Here is a 23,024-nt window from a genome sequence, read left to right as displayed (position 1 = left end):
GACAGCACTGAGTGTATGTGTCACTCTTCCGGTTCATAAGCTCTGAATAAATGACATGGTATCCCGTCCATCCCTCTGATCACGGGTGTGAGGATTCCTGCACGGACGGAGCCCTGAAATCAGACTGCCAGGTCTGTGTGGGCTGTGCGCCGGCTGGAAGGCTCTGTCTTTACCTCTTTCATGCTTCACTGTGTACCTGCTGGCTCCCATGATGCACAGCACTGTCACATCACTTTCACCTCGAAGGGGGTCACTTGTTTCCTCAGAAGACCCAGTTACTCAGTCAGTCAGACGCCACGCTATGAAATCCAGGCCAGGAAGAAGAGGGCTCGCTTTCATGTTTTTTTCTTCAGAGACACACATACAATGGAAGGAGGACACATGCAGCTCCACCGTCTCCACCTAATTCACTTCCATTACAGCTGTCACGATATCAGGTGTTTACGGCACCCTGGAAGTGTTCACCTTTTCACTTTGTGTGTGACCCAAACAGCTGCTCTGACTTTAACGTGCCATCTCAGAGCAACATGCTCACTGATCACAAATCAAGATGGCGCCGGGTACGGACGCCCTGGTGTTTTGGTGCGCTCTGTTTTGTTTGTTTTTATGCACAAACTGTGTGTCTGCATGCTCTTACACCAGAGAAGAGCTCATGAACATCAGATTTACCATACCTGTGGACTTATCACCAGTTTTTTTAGCATCTGCTGCCGATTTACTACACGTTTTAGTTAAAAAGGTGAGACGCCGGCGCAGAGGGAAGAGAGCTGGTGCGCCTCCGGAGACGTGGTGGGACGCGCACACCGTTACCTGGGATTTTTCTCTCTAACGTCCGCTCACTTAGCAACAAAATGGACGAGCTGACACTGTTGATGGGAAGGAACAGGGACTTTTCTTCATCTTGTGTGTTGTGCTTCACGGAGACCTGGCTTTGTGAACAGATACCGGACTGCGCGCTGCAGCTGGAGGGATTCCAACTCCTCCGAGCGGATCGCCACAGGGAACTCTCCGGTAAAACCAAAGGTGGAGGTGTCTGTTTCTATATCAACAGTGGTTGGTGTACTGATGTGACTGTGATCTCCCAGCACTGCTCTCCTGCTCTGGAATACTTATTCATTCACTGTAAGCCGTTTTACTCTCCACGTGAGTTTGCTTCATTCATTCTGGCCGCTGTTTACATCTCGCCCGGTGCGGACGTGCACGAGGCTCAGCGTGCACTCGCGGATCAGATCCTGTGTTTGGAGCAAACATATCCGGACTCTTTAATTATTGTCCTTGGTGACTTTAATAAAGGAAACCTGAGCAAAGAACTCCCGAAGTACAAACAGCTGATCAAATGCCCGACCAGAGAGGAGAACACACTGGATCACTGTTACACCACAATAAGCGAGGCATATCGCGCAGTGCCCCGTGCTGCTCTTGGACTATCTGACCACGTGATGGTCCATCTGATTCCTGCGTACAGACAGAGGCTGAAGCTCTCCAAACCTGTGGTGAGGACATCTAAAAAGTGGACCAGCCAGGCTGTGGAGGAGCTTCGCTCCTGTTTTGAGACAACGGACTGGGAGGTGTTCAGGGCTGCCACTGATAGTCTTCATGAGTATACAGACACTGTGACGTCATATATACAGTACTGTGAGGACAGTATTGTGCCAACACGCACCAGGGTGAGTTATAACAATGACAAACCCTGGTTCACAGCTAAACTCAGACAGCTGAGGCTAGAGAAGGAGGCCGCTTTCAGAAGTGGGGACAGAGACTGCTACAAACAGGCCAAGTACAGGTTTAGCAAGGAGGTGAGAAGTGCTAAATCACTGTACTCTGAGAAAATCCAGCAGCAGTTCTCTGCTAACAACTCTGCCTCTGTGTGGAAAGGACTGAGGCAGATCACCAACTACAAGCCCAAAGCCCCCCACTCAGCTGACGACCTGCAATTAGCCAACAGTCTGAACGAGTTCTACTGCCGCTTTGATGGACTATCAGCCAGCCCTGACACCTCTCCACATACCTCTCCACACCCCATCAACACGGACATCCACATCAAAGATACCCCATCAGAGTCCTCCTTACCCCCCTCCTCCTCCCCCTCGGCTGCCCTCTCAATCCTGGAGGAGGATGTTAACAGGCTGTTCAGGAGACTGAACCCCCGCAAGGCTCCTGGACCTGATGGTGTGTCCCCCTCCTCCCTAAGACACTGTGCAGATGAGCTGACTCCAGTGCTCACAGACATCTTTAACACCTCTCTGGAGTCATGCCATGTGCCAGCCTGCTTCAAATCCTCCACCATTGTTCCAGTTCCCAAGAAACCAAGGATCACTGGTCTTAATGACTACAGACCTGTGGCACTGACGTCTGTAGTCATGAAGTCCTTTGAGCACCTGGTACTGTCCCACCTCAAGACCATCACAGCCCCCCTACTGGACCCCCTGCAGTTCGCCTACAGAGCTAACAGATCTGTGGACGATGCTGTCAACCTGGCTCTTCACTACATCCTGCAGCATCTGGACTCCCCGGGAACCTATGCTAGGATCCTGTTTGTGGACTTCAGCTCTGCTTTCAACACAATCAGCCCAGCTCTCCTCCAAGACAAGCTGTCCCTGCTGCATGTTCCAGACTCCATCTGCCGGTGGATCACTGACTTCCTGACAGACAGGAGACAGCATGTGAGGCTGGGGACGAATGTCTCGGAAACAAGGACCATCAGCACTGGTACCCCCCAAGGCTGTGTACTTTCCCCTCTGCTCTTCTCCCTGTACACCAACTGCTGCACCTCCAGCCACCAGTCTGTCAAGCTGATTAAGTTTGCTGACGACACCACCCTCATTGGACTCATCTCAGACGGGGATGAGTCTGCCTACAGGATGGAGGTGGACCGTCTGGTGTCCTGGTGTGCTGACAACAACCTGGAGCTGAATGCCCAGAAGACAGTGGAGATGACAGTAGACTTTCGGAAAGTGCCAGCTCCATCACCCCCCCTCACCCTGACAGACACCCCCATCTCCACAGTGGACTCTTTCCGCTTCCTGGGTACCACCATCACCCAGGACCTCAAGTGGGAGCTCACCATCAGCTCCCTCATCAAAAAGGCCCAGCAGAGGATGTACTTCCTGCGGCAGCTGAGGAAACTCAAGGTGCCAGCCAGGATGATGGTTCAGTTCTACACGGCCATCATTGAGTCCATCCTCACCTCCTCCATCACAGTGTGGTACGCTGGGGCCACTGCCAGGGACAGGCACAGACTGCAGCGTGTTGTGCGCTCTGCTGAGAAGGTGATCGGCTGCAGCCTGCCATCTATCGAGGGCCTGTACGTCTCCAGGACTCTGAGGCGTGCAGGTCGGATCACAGCTGACCCTTCTCACCCTGGACACGGACTCTTTGAGCCACTCCCCTCAGGCAGGAGGTTATGGTCCATTCGGACCAGAACCTCACGCCACAAGAACAGCTTCTTCCCCTCTGCTGTTGGACTGTTAAACTGTAATTAATGCACTGCTCTGCACTGTCTTCAGAAGGTCACTTTAGTATAGTCACTGCACAATGACGACTATTTGCACTGTTTACTCCATCTTGCACTACTTGCACACGAGTACCACCTCACCGATCCATGTGGTACCTGTTACATTATTACATTATTACACTGTTCCATTCGATCATATAAGGGTCTATGTTTACCATTTCATCCGCCAAGTATTTTATGTTCTGTTCATTGTATGTCTGTTACGCCATGTCTGTCATGTAAATTTAGCCTTACTTTAGTTTATTTACTTAATTTTATCTTAGTTTTTATCTTATTGCATGTTAATTATTATATGTTCTTTGTATGCACCAATCACTAAGGCAAATTCCTAGTAATGTGAACCCCCTTCACTTACATGGCAATAAACATGATTCTGATTCTGATTCTGATTCTGATTCTGTGCTGTGGTCGAATTCGCAGGATGATTATTGTAAATATGGGAGAACAAGGTAACCGACGTTAAGCTACATTATTGCCACCTACTGTGACAAAATGTGACAAATGTTTTAAAGAAGCTTTTTGTAAGCAAGGGGGCGCCCTTGAGTCGATCCCGAGGCTGCTCCGGTCCTGATGTACTATAACTTCACACTCACTGTAGTCTTCATACAAAGCAGCAGCAGGAAGTAGAAGCTGAGCTGATGTAAACACAGCAGCCGCCACGGCGAAGCCTCACCGCACAGAGCTGCACGTCTGTCAGCACCAAACCAGCCGGGCCAGCTGGACGGAGGCGTCCAGAACTCTGTCTCTGAGCCACGTCTCTGTGAGGACAAAGACGCAGCGGGCTCTGAACTCCCACCGCCGAGTCCGGATAGGAGACATTTATTCAGGGAGGAGACGTCAGAGCGCAGGACGGAGCGGCCGGCCGAGCACGGAGCCTCCTCTTCCTCACACGGAGCCTCCTCTTCCTCACACGGAGACATCATGCAGTGTGGAGGACTAGAAGCCTGGTCCCTGATCCAGCAGAGAGCACGGAGCTGATCCAGCAGACCCTCACACAGGCTGCTGCTGGAGGCTTCTGGACCAGAGACACCAACACCTGCTCTGGTTAAACAATGGGGCCAACTAGACCCTACATGGACCTTTTATCAGACTGTATAGTGGCTAGCTTATTAGCATGCTAACTCCAATAGATATCTCTATAAATGCTAATTATAGCGTGTATATGACGACCTGGTGCATAAAAACATATTTTTATGAAAATATGTTCCTTAGTGCACATGCTGGGTTTGGAGGCAGTCAGTCCAGGAGTTGTTGAGATATTTCACTTTCTATTACTGTGTTGGTCCAGATCCTTCTCCTGCCCTGAGGGCTGTTTGTGCTTTATGTAACCGGCTGCCTGCAATCCTTTGAAGAGCGCTGCTTCCAAACAAGACACGCTGCACTGCGTTCGACTTTCTGGCTCCAAAGTGTCCGTTAATCTGTCACACCAGCAGACATGTGAGCGCTCCGCCACATGAAAATCCTCTGCGTGCGTAGCCACCACCTCCACCTCCACCACCACCTGCCCTTTTTTCATATGTTGGCATTTCCAACAGATGAATGTTGTGTTATTAATATGTTTCATACATATAACCCCATACAGCCCGGCGCTGCTCGGGGAAACATCAGCACAGCAGACGGCATAAAGAAGAGAAATGCCAGAGATGGAGGCTTGTGGCCTTTAGGCTGTTTGCTTCCCTCGGGGACGTGCACGCCAAAAACAATCATGGCAGCGCAGCTCATAGCGTGACCCTGGAGTCCGAGGCTGAGGGCAGGTATCTTATTGAACTAGTCTGTAAGGTATTAGATTCACAGAAACCTGCTTCTGTCTGGAGTTAAAGTGGAGATTTTCTGATAGGACGGAGTGCACAGAATGCTTTCATCACAGCTCCGAAGACTTTTCTCCATGAAAGATTAATGCAGCTTCTGGAAGGAAGGAGGTGTAGTAATATATACTTTATGTAACGTTCACTGCAGTGTGGAAACCGTAGCTTTTACGACTCGGATGTTACTTAAAGAAATGTACTCTAAATGTTCTTTATGGTTGAATTTGCTTCTCAGAAGTGAGGAGGACGCTTCGTGCTCCACATATGAATTCTCTCTCTCTGCTTCATGCCCGTGCTGCCCTTTAATAGTCCTGATATAGGAAGATAGAGACAAAAATAGTAACGCTATGAATGTTTTTTAGTGAATTATTCAGGCTGGTTTCTACCCGAACGCTCAGCGTGGACTTCATAAAGCCACTGTCACAGAGAGCGTCTCTGCAGAGCGATCGTGCTAACATTAGCTGATGATAAGGTGAGCGTGTCAACGCCCAAACTCGACCCGGGAACGCTTTCACAAAGCCGTCTGATTGTCTTCATTATAATGAAGCTCGTGTGTTTTCTGTGGCCGCTCCTGATATGCTAATGATCTGACACGCAGGCCACCAGTTTTCATTCATATGCAGGAAGAGGTTTGGCTGAGTTCAAGTTCAGCTCAGCTCAGCTCTCTGCAGGAGAAGAAATGGCTGAATTCAGGCTGCTATGAGTGTTTACAGGCTTTTCCTGGTTCTGTTTTTATCCCGTTTTAGCCTTATTTATCTGAGCATGTACTCCAAAACATCCACGTTTTTATGAAACTTTGAATGTTTCTCACTTCAAACTGGGTCTGTCGCTGCTGTGTATAACCTCCAAGCTGCTGTGGTTAGCCTCACATTTGAGTGTGTAATGATGAGAAGCCGACAGGTAACAGAAAAGAAGAAAAAGATGAGTCCATTAATGCAGATTTGTCTGAAGGCATCGACGAACTTAACAGAGAATGAATTCTTAATGACCCGTCTGAGTGTGATGGATTTTCTGCATTAATTGAGACGTTCCTTTAGTCGGAGTCTGTGTGAGATACATATTGGATTTCTCAACGTCTCCATCATCACACACACACCACTCACACATAATGACTCTAATGGCCGCCGGCTCTGCAGGGCTCCGGCACTCCAGAGGGTGATTTGTCCGAAGTCACCATGTGGCTGCTTTAAGTCGCCGCTAATGGCGGAGAGCTAATGTCAGCGGCTCAGAGGAAATTAACTCCTCATGTGTGACCTTTGTGGTGTCTCCTTCAGGATGAGGATCCGGTTAATGTTCTTTTGCTTGTTTCTGGATAGCAACAGAGGTGAAGACGACGAGGTCGGTGATGGGACACGCAGGGACAGGCTGGGGCTGAGGGATGTGACGATGCGCTTTACTTTCTTTACAGACGTGGCTTATTCCAGCCGACAGCTGCGGTGGTTATGATGTTGTTACAACATCACAGGCGACAAAGAGACATAATCTTCAACAACAAGCTGATCTGAGTAGTTAAATTCTGACCCGAATATCTGATCACATGACTGTGTTGGACACACAGAAACAGGCAGCCAAAGCCAAAGTAGAATCTGTGACCCCCCTTACAGTACTCTGTGTTTTAGCAGTGTTTTACTCTGTCGGGCCTCCACCCCCTCACGGAACTCTGCTCTCTGTGCTCATATGCTTCGTTTTAATCCGTCGGCTCTGACCCTGAACGTTTGCTTCCTTTGTCCAGATAACGATGGGAAACTGTTTTCAGAGGTGAAGTTAGGGCAGAGATGCTGATGTAGAGAGGAGCTACAGACAGCAGCTGTGATGGCTGATCCCTTCTCTCTCCTCCGGGGGCGCTCTCTGCCCACTGACTGGCCTCAGTTCCCTTTGTGCTCCACCTCCTTGCCTGTATTTGGAGTGTAGGCGGACTGCTGTCAACATGGCTGCTCAGAATGTCTGTAGTTATTCACTGTGGCCGCTGTTCCTTCAGCCGTTTGTGATACCTTGACAAATGACGTCATCACAGTGATGTGTTGATGTGTCGTCACCCTATAACAGCACACGTTTGTTTTTTAGGGTTTTGGCTGCTGTATTGTTCTTCAGTAACTTTTTGTTAACAGGTTAAAAACCTTTGGTTTCCTTCCGTCTCACCTCAGCCACGCTCTTCCTGTCAGCCTCGTTTTCCCTTCTTCATTTCACGCTGCGCCACCTTTCACCTCCACCCCCCCGTCGTGCACATGAATGACAGCGTTGTTTTAATGTGTGCATAACTACCACTAACAGTGCAAGTTGTAACCTGCTGTGAAGGCGAATGGGAGATGCATGACTTGCTCTGACGGCGAATGTTGCATTTTGGTCCTCCCTTTTCTTTTGTGTATGTAACAAACTGTGTGTCTGTTCTTCTTTTTTCATTTGTAACTTGAATGAAACATGAGGGGGACAAGCAGGTTCATTCTATGTGCATGTGCTTTCCCTCTAGACTCTGGCTGCCCTAACGAGAAATTCGATAAATCTGCTTCCAAACCATCTCGCACAAGCTTTGCATGTCCACTCTGGTCCTGAGGAAATTAACAAGCGAATAGAGAGCGCCATCGACTTACGGAGTGGCGATAAGTTGAGAAGAGAGCATATCAAGCCTTTCTCACTGATGTTTAAAGACTCCAGCCTGGAAGAGAAGGTAGCTGGGGTTTTAGATAGATCATATGTTTTTTTCTTTCTCTCTCCCTCCTCATATCTACTCTTACTTAGATGAAGATTTTCAGACGCAAAACTATGACCAACATTTTTTTTGTTCTATCATGAGTAAGCTAAAGGCACCTGAAATTATTTTTATTTTAATTTATTCACATGAGTCCCTGTAACATAAGAGGAAGATTATTAAATGCATGTATTCACCACAGGTCGAGTGTCACAGTGTACGGAGTCTCCAGTGTGCCAATAACAATCATTCAAAACTGACCGTTTAGATCAAGGAGAAGAGGACGGCAGGGGTTGGGTCTCTGTTACCATGGTTACAGCTTCTTCTTTCCTGTCTACAAATATAAAAGCCACTGCTTGATGAGGAAGCGGTGATGGTGTCATGGTGGCGTGGCATCTACTCCCATCACTTCCTGTGTGGACGGTCTGGCTGTTTACATTAATGCTAACATGCTGCGTTACCATGTGACCAAGTGTCCGGTCCACACGTGACACGTTTGGAGGGAGATCCATCCCAGGATTGGTGAAGAGGGTTTTTTAAAAAATCTGCTTTCCTAAAACAAATATGACTTGGATTAAGTGTTAGCCCTGTGAAAGTATATCATAGAACACAGTGAGCTTTGACTGCAGGGCCGACAGTAGGAGAGAGTTCAGGGCCCCCTGAGCTTTTGGGCCCCTAGGCCTGGGACCCAGTATACCTGTGCAGTAATCCATCCCTGCTATGGATAATCTGTGCTGATATATATATTTATTCTTACCTGTTTGTAGCAGCCATTAATGTAGTTCAAATTATCTTTCTGGCACACTTTGGACTCTGTACACTCAAATCTCTGATATTCTACATTAATTCTTCCCTGCAAAATATTATTAAGCCCATATTGGTAAGACTCGTGTGAGCTCGTACAGCACTGCTGAGGATTTGATTTACCCACACTGCAGCGCCCCCTTCAGTTTACTCATGACCAAGCGTCCATGCCATGGACCTGTTACCCTCTGACAGTCTTGTGGAAAAAGTTGACATGTTCGACTTTTTTTTTAAATAATTGAAAACCTTTTTGTTTTTATGGGAGCACACGGCATTCACCAAAGAAAACAGGTTTCTGAGAAGGTTTCTCCAACATTATGACTTCCATAGTTCAGAATGTCTGACTACACGCTCATATTTAAGTGAAAATATTTATATAGGGAAATATGTTTATGATTAGTGAAAATGAACCAAACCACAAATAAGCTACATTTCTAATAGTGTGCGGTCGGCATGTATTAACCTGACACATCAGCTCAGCTGTTTATCAGCCTCTCACATGGAAAACAAACGGCAGTTTAAAGGTTAATTTGCTCCATTTCCTCTTTATATTGGACGCTTTTAGAGGGACAGGTAGATTCTACAGCTGACAGCATCAAACACATGCAGGACAAGCAGTTTCCATGGCAACCGATTCCAGCCAAACAGCCCAAAGCAGCAATTTGACTGATTATTTAGATTTTTTGGTAATTCTCCGATCATTAGGAGGTGTTAGGTTGGATCCATGACACATGGACGTCAGAGGAAAGTCTGAATCTTCTTCTTTGGTGGATGCAGTGCACTCCTGTAGCTTTTTAGTCCCCGACTTTTTTTTGTTCCATGACTGAACTCACCTTTGACCTTTGAGTTGATCTTCATATCGGCCCCTCCTCCTCCTCCTCCACATGCGTGTTTCTTTGGGTCCCATCTTCCAAACCTTCTTCTTCTGTTGCCCTCCTCAGTAAATGTGCAGTGATTTGCTGTCGGCCTTCCTCATCTTCTTCTCCTTTTTTGTTTTTGTTTTTGTTTTTTTGCCAAAGTTGTGAAGAAACATGAAGCATCCTCTTGCTAATTTCCCAGCACCCTTTGAGAAAGAGACAGAGCGAGGACGGGGCAGCGGGGGTCACGGGGGGGAAAAGTGGCTCAGTCTTACATGGCGGCTTCCTTCCACTCAATGCTGACGCTAACATTCTCAAACAGGAAGCAGTTAATCAATAAATCCCACCACAACAGTTCAGGAAATATTTTCCAGTCTACAAACACGCAGATTTACTTTATGCATGTTAGATAAATCATCATGTTTACTGATTGCTAGCACGGAGCTAACTACTACTACTAACCGCTGTATCTGATGCCTGCACAGGAAGCTACGGAGCATGTTTAGCATTTGGTTAAACGTTATCTTCCTCACTAGCTCATTTACAGATCGATCGAGTCAGGACCAGTGATTAGCACAGTTACTTTGCGAAAATTTTAATGGTAACTATTATCGACAACAAGCTAAATATAATTTATATTATTTATTATATGTTTAATTTTTATTTATGCTAACATTAAGTAGGTGAATGAATTATCTATCTTGTTCCTCTAGTTTCTATTCTGAGATAAAATCAGGATTTAAATAAAGTGACTGGAGTCACTCTGCTGCTTTCTGTCCTTTCAGTGAAAGTGTTAGCGTTGCTCTTGGAGGGTAAAAAAAAGTCCTAATCCAAATTTTAGCCTTGTAAAAGTGTAGCTTTGCTTATGTCGCTCTCCGTTTGTGTCTCTGACTCACGGCTAACGGCTAACAGCTAGCGTTGTGCTTGTCAGCTTGGCACCTTCCCCAGGACCCCACGGCCCGCCGGCTCCTGTCTCTCTCTGCCGTTTGTGGTGGAACCGTCGCATGTGTCTGTGCACTGGCGTGTTTGAGGAGCACTGTGGCTCGTCTTCAGTCCTCTGTGTTTGTCTCAACACTTGTTTCTCCATCTTCCCCTCACCTCCTCTTCCTCCTCTCTTCTTCTTCCTCTTCACGGTGCAGTACTCACAGATGAGGGATGAGGTTTTTAAGTCCAACCTGGTGTGCGCCTTCATCGTGCTCATCTTCATCACAACCATCCAGAGCCTGCTTCCCTCTGCAAGGTGAGTGAGAGGATAAACTGCTTCTGGGTTTAACAGTTGTTTACATGCAGTAACTGTATGTTAATCTTTTGTTTTTTGCAGAATGGTAACCATGGTGATCCAGTTCTCCGTCCTCATCGTCCTGCATTCCTGCCTGGTCCTGGTTACGACGGCTGAGGACTACAAGTGTCTGCCTCTGATCCTGCGAAAAGCCTGCTGCTGGATCAACGAGACGTACGCCGCGCGGAACGTCATCGTCTTCGTCTCAATCCTCATCAACTTCCTGGCAGCCATGATCAACATAGTGAGTTCAGCCGATGAGATGAATGAACAAACACGCCGTGATGTCACCCTTAGTTAACCTGAAGAGCACTGTTTATGTGTGTCTGACATCACTTCCTGTGAGCCTCCCCCTGTGAGAGCTGAGTCTCTGCATGTTTACCCACAGATCAGCTGCAAGTTTCTGACACAAACATCTTGAAAGATTAAAGGCTTGATGAAAATGTGTATGGAAGGGGATTTGGGGTATTTTTTTACACTCATCTTGCATCACTTTAATACTTTACAACAACAATAATCCGCCCCTTTGGTCTCTCACAGCTGTGGTGCGACTTCGACAAGTCCAGCACCTTTAGGAACCAGACGTACAACGAGTCGGCCTCCATCCCAGACATCTGCTTCTACCCAGAGGTACCGGCTAAATGAGGTGTCTGAGTTCTGCAGTCAGGTCCATCTGTTGTGTTTCTGCGACAGCAGCAAAATGATGAATTAAACATCCTCGACATCTGCTCGCGTCCAGAGGGAGGTCTCGCCTCAGACTGCTGCGACGGATGGAGCCATCAGAACGTCACGCAGAAAATATCCATTATGTTATTTTGCTCACACAATATGCAGCTGATTGATGGACTCAATAAGAGAGCCACATTTTTATAGCTGCGAGCTCGGGTTGAGTCACGTATCGCTGCATGTATACATCACAAAGTTATTTCCTCCCCAGGGTCAGGAGCGCTGCTGTGTGCAAATAAGAGCTGTTTTTAGATACGTAAAAAAAGACTTATGGACTCTTTCAGCTGCACGCAAACACGCCGCAATATTATCAGATTATTACCAAATGTGTGAGCCGGAGCAGAGAGCTGGGTGCAGCTGGCTGTTAACTTAATGCTTTAAAAAGGGCCATTCCACCGTTTTATATATATATAAGGGTCAGTTAATTGGTTTATTATTGCCTCTGTGGCTGGAGGGGACACTGACTTCATGGTGATATCATGGAAGCTATTTCAGTTTAATTACAGAAAGCCTCCGTTACCAATGAGTTCAGCCATCATAAAAGAAAGACTCAATACATCGACACCGGCAACGAGACACTGTAAAAAACTAATCCTGGTTCAGATTTTAAACCTTTCCTGAGAATAAAAACAGAATTCAGACATTAAAGTTGAGAGTTAAATGATTAACAGGACTGAATATCAGGGTCACACAGGTCAGACCCGCTGACCACATCTCTCTCCTTCCAGTACTTCGTGTTTACGGGCGTCCTGGCGATGGTGACGTGCGCCGTCTTCCTGCGGCTGAACTCCGTGTTGAAGCTGGCGGTGCTGCTGGTGATGATCGCCATCTACTCGCTGCTGACGGAGGCTTTCTACACCTCGCTGTTTGTCCGCTACGACACCGTCCACCACAACACAGAGTGAGTCATCAGCCGCCCACCTCCGTGTTGCCGCTCAGAGTGTAACCACTGCTGCTAAAGTTCACATGGATCTGTGTAGAGCATGGACAGGTACAGGGACTGCCTCAGACTCACATGAGCCCGCCATGTTGACCTTTTTCTGGACATGAATGTTGCAAATGTGAGAAAAAATCCATCTAGCACAGGTTCTCTGTGACATTTACACCGACGGTGTGAGGAAATAACCAGAGGGCCTGTTCGTACAGAGGAACTGGACGGAGAGCAGAGGGGCTCCATCCCTGCTCCTCTCTTAGTTTATAAGGTTTATATCTGCTTCTTCCATCTGTATTTTTCTTTGCTGCTGCAGTTAATTGTCATTTTTTCTTCCTTAGAACTTTGTAACAGCGTCTTTAGTATCATCATCCAGCCTCAGTACATTTCACAGTCACAGCTGATCCTTCACACTGAACAGTGATGTGCTCTTATTCTCCTCCTGCTCCGGGAGTCTCTCTGAACGCGCCGTAAACACCTCGGTGAGGCGTTAATCCTCACCGAGCCTCAGATCAGAACCTCTGATCTGTCTGCAGTCTGAGCTCTCAGAGTAAAAACCCTCTGATTATGTCTCCATGTCCTCGCAGCTGTAATGTCAGCAGCTTTTTTTCTCTCCGCTCCGTCAGGAACTTCCTGGGAACCAAAGAGACGTCTCTGCTCCTGATGGCCATGTTCCTCCTTGCTGTGTTTTACCACGGCCAGCAGGTGAGACCACGCCCACTTCCAGCTGTCAATCACCTCATCCATACCTCAGTTTGAGGACTTTCTGGTGTGTTGCTGTCTGCTGCTGAAGATATAAACAATTACTGCATGTTTGGTGTGGATACAAGAGGAGAGCTGCTCCTTTAAAATGTAATAACAGAGAGACAGAGAGCGCCGCGGGCCTGAGGAGCCCAGCATCATTCTTGTTGCTATGCAACCATCTAATTAGTGTTAGCGACGAACGTAAAGTAAAAATAACAGATTAACAGACGCTGCACTTGTTATGACACAAAGAGTCTGGTTAACAAAGTAGAGCTGCAGCCAGTGATTCATCGATTCAAATAAAGCAAGCAGCAGCTCATGGTTACGCTTCAGACGTGCTGTGTTCAGACGTTCAGTACAAGGCCGAAGAGAAGACCGTACAACGGTTCTGATGTGTATATTCAAACAGTAATGATCGATGAAAACAATCATGCATCGTTGTTGATGATGTTTTTTATTGATGCACCGTCACATAAAATGAGGTTCCTCCCGATGGTTCTGCCTTTCTAACTCTCTCTCCCTGCTTGTAGCGATCGTGGATAGAGGAGCAGGACTTTATGTTGCAGTGTGAGCTCTGTCTGTCTGTAGCTTGTGATCCTGTGCAGCTCCTGTCTGTCACACGTCTGTCTCTCTGTCCAGCTCTCAGCCTCCTGTTGTAATCTGTCTGAATGCATCGACTCACAGCTGAGGGCTGCGCCAGCTCGTACTGCGTACTCCCAACCTGCACCAGTCTGCTGCATAATACATGCTGCCGTATCATGATACAGCGCAGCCTTTCAGAGCAGACAAGGCGGTCAAGGAAGACAAAAAAAGAGATGGAAAAATCCACACAGTAACACTGAAAAAATGATTTTTATAATATATGTTTGTGTCTTGTTGCCGTGCTTTTCCTCCTAACACACTAAAAGTGATTGATTTCACACACAAGGTAATTTCCTTTCATCCTGTAAGTTATATTTATATAGAGAGAAAGTGTGAAGAGGGGAGCTCTCATTACACATGTGAAAATATAATTATTGATAAATCCTTGCTGTGTTAGGGTGTTAGATAGTTAGTTAGGGTGAGTGTTTAAAATTGTACACACAGTAACACAGATAAAAAAAAAACCCTTATAAATAAAACTGCAACAAAAGTTGCAGTTCCTCCAGTGTCCACTTGAGGGCTGGCTACCAAAGTGAGTCAATCCTGATCGATCTGGTCCAGTTTCACAGCAGGGACATGATGAAGCTCCTCCCATCCTCTCGTTTCTTTGTTGCTCATCCTGGACATTTGTCCCTCTGGGTCTTAGCCCCGCCCACCTTAGTGCAAGAGAGCGAGGAGGGAGGAGTCACACACGTCCTCACTGGAAAAACTGTGTGACAACTGGCTCGATTGATCAGCTCATTAATAATTCATAAACTGAGCGGTGCCAGAAGCGACGCTGTGATTAAGATGGAACCCCAGAGGAGCTCCATCCTGTTCAGACAACATGCTGAGAATATACTGTAAGTCATGGCTGCCTCCTGAAGACATGCAGCCATGTTTCTATTTCTGTGGGTGGAATCACACGCCGCTGCATCGTAGAGTGGCGACAGGTGAAAATCTCCACAACAGATCATGTGTCTTTGGGTTAATTAAAGCCAGAATAGTCTGTGCGGTGAGATAAAGCTGGGTGAGGTGAAGACAGGAAGCGGCATTATTCATCTTCTGCTGAAGGACAGAGCGAGGAAGGAAAATCGGTCTTTGGCTGAACTGCCTGTTGTGACAAAGAGGGAGCAGGTAGACGACAATTTAGGGAGCAGCAAAGGTTGGAGGTGAGGCAGCAGCATCACAGCACAGGAAAACATCCTGTCAGCCTGTGTCGCTGATCAGTGTGTGACCTGCACACACACAGCTGCATCCTAATAAAAGCGGTCTGTAACGTATCGGCTACATTAGACAAACCTTTCTTATAAAGACGCAGCGGTCAGCGGCCTGGAGGAAACTGGTGTCGCCGTGCTGCTTTCATGCTCTCTCTATGGCAACCTTTGATCATGCAGTTCAGCGGCTCGGCGGCGGTCAGAGATGGAGGGGAGGCGGCCGTAATTGAAGGTCTTTTGTGGCCTCATGAAAGTAGAAAGCAGCCGTATTTGAAGTCATCCAGCAGCATATTGATTTTCTCTGGGTCAATTCGGGCACTTGTTTGGCAAAGCAGAGACAATGACGGCTTACAGCATGAAGGCGTGGAGCTCTCACAGCTCCCACAGAACAGAGCGCATATGAAAGAGTCCGTTTACTCACAGCAGGAAGGGCCAGTGTGCCGAGCAGGAGCGGCCGTTCTTCACTGCAGCGTTAATACTTTAATGAACTCAGCACACCTGAATCCAGGTTTTATTTAGATCACGCTTCTCCTCAGATGGTTATTAGTTCAGGTCAGGTTTATTTGTCATGTGCAGGTTAGCACGGGGTCAACAATACAACGACACGTCGTGAATGAGAAGAAACGGGTTGACCCAGCAGCAGGATGTATAGAATGATCTGGTTTAAAGACATATCTACACACCGCTCATAAACAGAATAAGGATTGAGGGCAGTAGGTGCAGTGATAAAGTGACAAATGTGTGTCACAGTGTGTGCGGCAGCAGACTGTGTGTGTGTGTGTGTGGATGGTGGAATCTGTCCTTCAGGCTCCTGCCTCGTCTGTCAGATGTTTGTCAGGAGGACAGTCTGCATGCTGGGCGTCTGTGGTCCTGGTGGTGCTGGGTGCCTTCCACAGACACCTCTCATGGTGGATGTCCTGGTTCCAGTGACGTGCTGTGCCGTCTCCACCGCTCTCTGTAGAGCTGCTGTGATCCTGTCCCGCGCTGTGATGCAGCCGGTCAGCAGGCTCTCAGCACCACACCTGTAGAAGTTGGTGAGGATGCTGGAGGGCATGCCCAGCTTCCTTTAGTCTCTGCAGGATTTAGAGCCACCGGTGAGCTTTCCTGACCTCAGGTCAGTCGTCCATATTTGAAGGATGCACCACTGTGCTCACATCTGCCCCCTTGTGGTTGTGTTAATATAGAGCATGCAAAACGTGTTGGTCAGGAGGAAACATAGACTGTGAATAAATATGGACGAACCCTCTCTGATAGATGTCTGAGTCGGTGTGGGAGGCTCGGCCATGTTGGCAACGCGTTCAGTGGTTTATGTGTTGAATGTGTTAAACAGCCGGGGAACGTGGTCATCCTGTGGAGGTGTTACAAACCCTGAAAATATCTGCCTTTACACATCCAGAGATGGTCGTGGAGTTAGCCTTCCCCCTGCTTTGGTCTCGTCTCGCTCCTATCGGAGCCTGTTTATGAAGACTTTGACCGCAGGAAGCTGGAATCACTTCCTCTGTGTTGTTGTGACACGATCACTTGTTACACCACTTAATTAAAAGATTGGATCTCCTCTGCTAGCCTGATTAATTTGCAGGTCTTGAAATGATTCAACAGAAAGCTGTGATGTCAAAATAAGAAACACTAATCATTTCAAAATAAGTGCTCCGTGTTCACCATCATGTAATTACTGCTCTGACAGGAAGCGCCACTCATGAACAGCCGCCGCCATCAGCGCTCCGTCTCCACCATTAGGCTCGTGGCTTAGTTTACTCTTCAGCTCACAGAAAATCCACTTCCTGCAGCACAAACTCAACACATTAACTTGTGTTACACAATGAAAGAGCTGAGAGGACGATTGTGTTGAGAATCATCTCTGCACGTTGTAAAGGGGGACATGTGTGAAGATGTTGTGTTATTGTGAAGACATTATGCGCAACACTCCAAGCCCTGAATGAGAGCGAGCGCCTGGGTAATGAAAGAGGCTGTGAGGAATAATAAAGGAGTGAACCCGTCCCTCCTTCTCTACTGTAATAGACTCTTCTTCACATCACAGTGAAACGGCTTTAAGTGTCTCTCGTCACAGAAACACTAACAGTTTTAACACGCTCTGTGTTTGTGCGTTTTCCTCACAATGGACGACAGCACGGCGACAAAAGGATGATCCAGATCCAGACGTTACACGTGTCAATGGCAGAGAAGATGATGTTTGCAGATATTTCTTGATATTTGTTAGTTTTTGAAATCTTCCATCTCGGCCTGGGTACAGTCCAGCTTTGTGTTTTCTGAAACACAACAAAAGAATTAAGGAATTAAAAAACAGACACATACACAATTTAACATAGTTTAAACATCAACATCCAGTGCTGACAAATGAAGTCAATAACAAACTGTTAGAAGGTAACGTTTTCCCACCCACCAGCGCAGTCAGCTTCTCTGCCATTTTCTTGGGTACCATGGCAACAGATCCCACTGTAAATACCAGCTTCCTGTCTCCTGTTGTGACTATTATCGCTGCTATTTTGGCGAGGATCAGCCATGTTCTCAAGTTTCTAAATTGATTGGCTGTCCATAATTTAACTGACTGAAATGCGCTCCATAATGTTGTTATTTGGGATTTAGATTTAGTTCATACACGCTATTTATACAATGTTGGAATAAACATGGCTGCCAGTAAAATGGAGTCAAACCCCAGTCGCTGTTTTAAACTCCGCCCTGATGCCTGGACCTGCAGCCGTGTGAAGGGGCTGTGTGAGCCAGCTGCAGCTCTGTCTGTGGTGACTAAAACCTTCATTAGGATTTTGGAGTATTTTTGCTCTTTGAGGGTTAATAGAAGCCTGCAGAGGTCATGTTGGTTAACGACGGAGCGACCCGCTCTTTCAGCGGCCACCATCTCATTATCCCACCGCCGCGCGGGCCCGGCAGGCTTTGCGTTCTTAATTAGAAAAACAGAAAATGAGATTGAAGTTTTTTTGTATTCACTCATATGATTAAGCGACTAATTGATACCACGACTAATCACAACACGGTTTCCGCCAGCCGCTTAAATCCTCACAGGCTTATCTGTCTGCCCTCCAAATTAATTTTCAATATCAGGGATGATTTTTTTCACCCGTCTCCTTTGCAACTACAAACCAAACAGCAGCGACTTTTGTTTAGCTCTAATGTATTCAAATGACTTTGTATTAATTGTGCATTCAAAAAAGCAATTTCTGTTGCTTATTATTGCTGCGCTTCAGATTGATCGCACTCTCATGTGTTACATAATTGATCCAGCCTTTAACGGATTTTTTAATTTAGCGGCTCGTTCCAGAATGGCGGCTCAGCCTTTCCATCATCTAAATGACATCAACAGCAGACTTTCCCTGAGCTCTGCTTACATTTTTCAGCAATTAAGTAATGAAGAGAAGCCTTTCTGAAGGAGCGGAGACTCTGAGGGGCACACAGAAAGCAGCGGGTTCTCACTTTAAAGCAGAGTGTCTATTTACACCTGGGTGAGAATAGTCACTTCATGATATTTAGCTATTTGTGCCCTTGATGTCCTGGTTTGGCAAGAAGGCGGTTATAGTCTGGTGTTATGATATAAAGAGCAACATCAATGTGGACTCTGCTCTGGATGATGACTTGCCAGGTGCAAATAGCATCATTAGATTTGGACACCAGGGTGTAAACAAAAACTCTGATGTGCTACTTCTTACTAAAAATAACAGATAGTGTCTGTTTGCACGTGGGTGAGAGTAGTCTGTGTTCAGAAAGTTGTATATAAATGTAGACTCAGCTGATTGATTGGTTTGAATGTTAACCAGAAGCCTCTCTTGCAAGTGCAAATAGCATCTTTTATGTAAACATCATTATTAGTACCAGCGTGTAAATAAAATCTGGCTCTAACGTGTTATAACAAGTGCTGAGTTGTTTATTTGCACCTGGGTGAAACTAGACACATATATTCAGGAAGTCATGGTGCTGACATTATTGCAGAATCATTGTTAGTTTTAGTTGATTCGCAGTGCACACGCTGTCAGGTGCTAATAGCATAGTTAAATTTCAATACTTGTTAGTAGCCACATTCCGCATTGGCTTCCCCACTGGGTGCAAATAACATCTGCCCTTAGTGTGATGAAGTTGAACACACTGAACTAACAGGTCGAAGGTGTGTAAGGTGGTGTTTTACAGTAAATCCCTGTGGAAGGTGTGGTGTTCACCTGGAGATCTGTGCTGTTTTCCAGCTGGAGTACACGGCACGTCTGGACTTTCTGTGGCGGGTCCAGGCCAAAGAGGAGATCAACGAGATGAAGGAGCTACGAGAACACAATGAGAACATGCTGAGGAACATCCTCCCCAGCCATGTGGCCCGACACTTCCTGGAGAAGGACCGGGACAATGAGGTCAGTGCAACACAGGGTCACAAGGGTCGAATACCGAGTTCCTACGGATCAACGACACTTTTACTGGCTACATGTTGTTATAGAACACTGGACATCTTCAGTGGGGGCTCTGATCCTGGTTTCAGGCTACTACAGATCAGTCTACAGATCAGTCCACAGACATTACAACAATAACAGGATAACAATCAACACACAAACACAAACATCAGGTACTTCTGTTCTTAACAAATGATGCAAAACATGTCGAATATTTGAAGCAGCTCCAAGTCTGTGCCCGTAAATATGTTTAACAGATGAATGATGAAGATGGCTTGACCTTCTGTATGTGACAGACGGTTTCTTGATTCAGTCAAACTATTTTTACAGTTCTGCTCCGTCAGTGTGACGGTGTCAGGTCAAAGCAGCTCTGGTTTGGACTGGAGCTTTATTAGAGCCACGGGGAAACTGCAGGGGATCCAAACAGCTGCCTTGTGGCACACCACATATAATTTCTTTTTCAATTAGATAAGCTGACAGGATAAAGTGTGTGTTCTGTCCTGTGTGAGTGCTTCGTCTGTGTATCTTATTATTCAGGTGTCACATCACGTTATTATCAGCAGGGCTGATGGGAGTTATGAAAATAAGACCCGAGCTCACCGCTCAGTCAGTGACAGGTCACATCTAAACACTCCTGGCTGTTTTAGAAAGCAGAGACGCAGACTACTCCCCCACCCCCACCCCACCCCCCTGCGTTCATTACAATGCGTTTGCTCAGCCTCCCGCCTGTGCAGACAAGAACATTCTGTGTAATTGCTTTTCAAAGACTCTACAGAGAGAGAATTGGTTGGGCGGTTCGTTCAGCCGGAAGTCTTTGTGGAGCTGCAGACCCTTTTTTTTGCTCGCATGCATTGTATTTGATGTTAATAACATGTTGTCAGTCAGCAGCATTGATTTGTCTCTGTGTCGCAGCAGTGAGTCAGCCGGCCCGGCTCTGCAGTCAAACTTTATAAAGTTTCTCTTTTTGTTCGCTCCTGCCGCCGCTGCCCTTTTACTTTCCACTGAATGGAGCATTTAAGTCACTCACATTAATTCACTGAAATTATTCTCAGCCTCATCCAGCAGTGCATTAGCTCCTGGTTTTTATTTTCATGGCTCATCAGAGCCGGGCAGCGGTGAACTTTACGGCGTGTTGTTGATGTTGCTTCGGTTTGGAGCTCAGCAGCAGTTGTTGCCACCGAGGACGATCGATTTCTCTCGTCCCTGTGGGCTCGTCTGGCTCGTTTTTTTGTAGCTGTTGCTGCTCCTGGGCACTTCTCTGGTGACTAGGGCGAAGAAGACGTTTGACAAGCTGACCTAATGGGAAAAAGGAATTCAGGCAGAGTGCCGGATCACATCTGGAAATTTACATTCAATGCCAGAGTTCTGAGAAGAGACCGGGTGTGGAGCATCATTTTATCTGCCTGGTAGCAATGGGTGTGGCTGAAACCGCTCTGCACCTGACAGCCAGGGGGTGTCGGTGTATGTTTGGCCATTTAGAACAGTCATGATATTAAAGCTACTGCTGCAGACTATCAGAGGATGCGGTGCCAAGAGGAAACCTGGTACCAGTGCAGACAGGACCGGAGGGAGTCAAAGAAGCCATGTAGGAGCAATGAGTGTGCAGCTATGTGGAGATTCTGGGGATCAATGGGAACAGACTCAGCCCTGACTGGGCCCTTTGAGGCTGATCTACAACCAGATGTGCCGCCATCTTCTGGCCTGTGTGGTTTTCTGTTGAGCTAAGGCTAACATTAGCATGTTGATGTTTATCATGCAAACTAGCACGAACCTTCAGCCTCTGGGGGCTGGCTGTCCCTCCTCACAGACCTCGATGTTCTAATGTCCAGTTTTACAGCAAAATGATTCATGTTGGCCGATCCAAAGATGCTCCCCCTGTACTCAGGGTGAGGGTGCTCCACCTTATTGTCCATATTTCAACAGGCGGTAGGTGGAGTCAGGCGGCAACATGATGAACCCTGAAGCAGTGAGCTTCAGAACTGTTCTTTAAGAAACCCAACAGAAGGTTGGTCCATCTTTATTTGCAGCGTGTCAGTCCGTCACTGCTAAAAAACTGCGATGAGATTAATTTTATCGTAAACGTGTAAACGCGTCTTTCTAAAATGGCGGCTGATACCTCGCTCTGTAATGAGCTGCCAGCAATTAGGATGAAAGATGAGATAAATTTGGAGGTATTTATGGATCCATCACCAGGATGTGATTAGTGCAGCTTAATGTGGCAAAAAGGCGACGCCTTCATCCTGTTTACCCTCTCAGCAGTGACAGATGCTTCTGGTCAGCAGAGAGGAGAGTTATCGCACACAGGAGTCAAATCGCCACTTTGTCCTCGCCGGGCTTCTTTGTCACCGACTCCTCCGATCCTCCGTCACCTCCCAAACAAAGGTGGAGATCAGTGATGAATGTCAGCTGCCGTGCCTGCTCCTAATTAAAAGGGACATGATTAAAAATGCATCTGTTAGGATAGTTTGGGTCCTAATCACTCGTTACATTATTAATCAGGCTGTTTATTGTTCTGTGATTCAGATACCGGAGCGCCAGCTTATTAATAGGATCCTACACCCCTGAAGAGGTTTGGATGATCTTTGGAATTAATTAAGTGACAGAGTGTCAACAGGAGTCTCTGGACTGGAGCTTTCATTTAGAGGGTTTCTTGCTGGAGGACACTTCAGCACACTGAGCTGCTGCTGGTTCAGATTCTGCTTCTGACTTTTTTTATGTGCAGTTGCCATGGTTACATGGTACAGATGCTTTTTCCTGGGAGGGGCTCGGAGCAGAGTCACTGCTGAGGAGAAGGGTGTCCGTCCCTTCAGAGGTGCACCAGGCATGGCCATCAGAGCAGCTGAGGGTCCTGTGGGGTTCTGGAGGAGCCATGGAGGTCATGCAGAGTTTGTAATGGCTGCTGTCCACCCCATTATGTATCTGTAAAGTCTTAAGAAGGGCATCGGGTGGTCCTAGGTCAGGACAGCCGTGGACATGTGATCATCTGAACCCTCATGATCTGCTCTAACGTTGGAGGTTTGAGCTGTTAGTCTGGAACCAGGAACATGTTCTGGACATATTCCACTGGTGTGTTCATGAAATGTCAGAACACATTGATTAATCATGGACAGTCAATCAATGATGCAAGCCATCATCGGTAGAGTGCACATGATTGTCCTCAACAGAGGAAATCACTGAAGTAATTATGAAATCAAGAAACTATAAGATAATTAAATCAATAACATCCTCCCTAATAATCACACATCTGAATAAAATCCTGTAAATCCTCTTGAACCAGGGTTCTTGCAGGGTCGTAAAAAAGTCTAACATTTAAAACTTAAGGCCAGATTTTCACCCACAGGTCTTGAATCTTGTCAAGTCTTGATTTTTTTTTTTGCTTTTGTTCATTCCTGAGAAGTGTTGGCCGCGTAAAATCCGAGTAAAACGCTGCAATCAGA

General features: G+C 46.8%; 1 protein-coding gene across 1 annotated transcript in view; it reads left to right on the top strand.

Annotated features, from left to right (window-relative positions):
- Window positions 1-23,024, top strand: part of adcy8 (adenylate cyclase 8 (brain)) — a 67,130-nt gene that overhangs the window by 41,134 nt on the left and 2,972 nt on the right. Inside the window, exons 8-14 of the mRNA XM_028427006.1 lie at window positions 7,787-7,984; window positions 10,806-10,906; window positions 10,988-11,189; window positions 11,486-11,575; window positions 12,400-12,572; window positions 13,229-13,307; window positions 19,393-19,551. Coding sequence (XP_028282807.1) covers window positions 7,787-7,984; window positions 10,806-10,906; window positions 10,988-11,189; window positions 11,486-11,575; window positions 12,400-12,572; window positions 13,229-13,307; window positions 19,393-19,551 — 1,002 coding nt within the window. The remainder of the gene's footprint in view (window positions 1-7,786; window positions 7,985-10,805; window positions 10,907-10,987; window positions 11,190-11,485; window positions 11,576-12,399; window positions 12,573-13,228; window positions 13,308-19,392; window positions 19,552-23,024) is intronic.

Source organism: Parambassis ranga, chromosome 17 (genome assembly GCF_900634625.1).
Source record: "Parambassis ranga chromosome 17, fParRan2.1, whole genome shotgun sequence".
NCBI classification, from domain to species: Eukaryota; Metazoa; Chordata; class Actinopteri; family Ambassidae; genus Parambassis; species Parambassis ranga.
The sequence above is the reverse complement of the archived record's forward strand: the minus strand, read 5'-3'. Positions and strand labels throughout refer to the sequence as shown.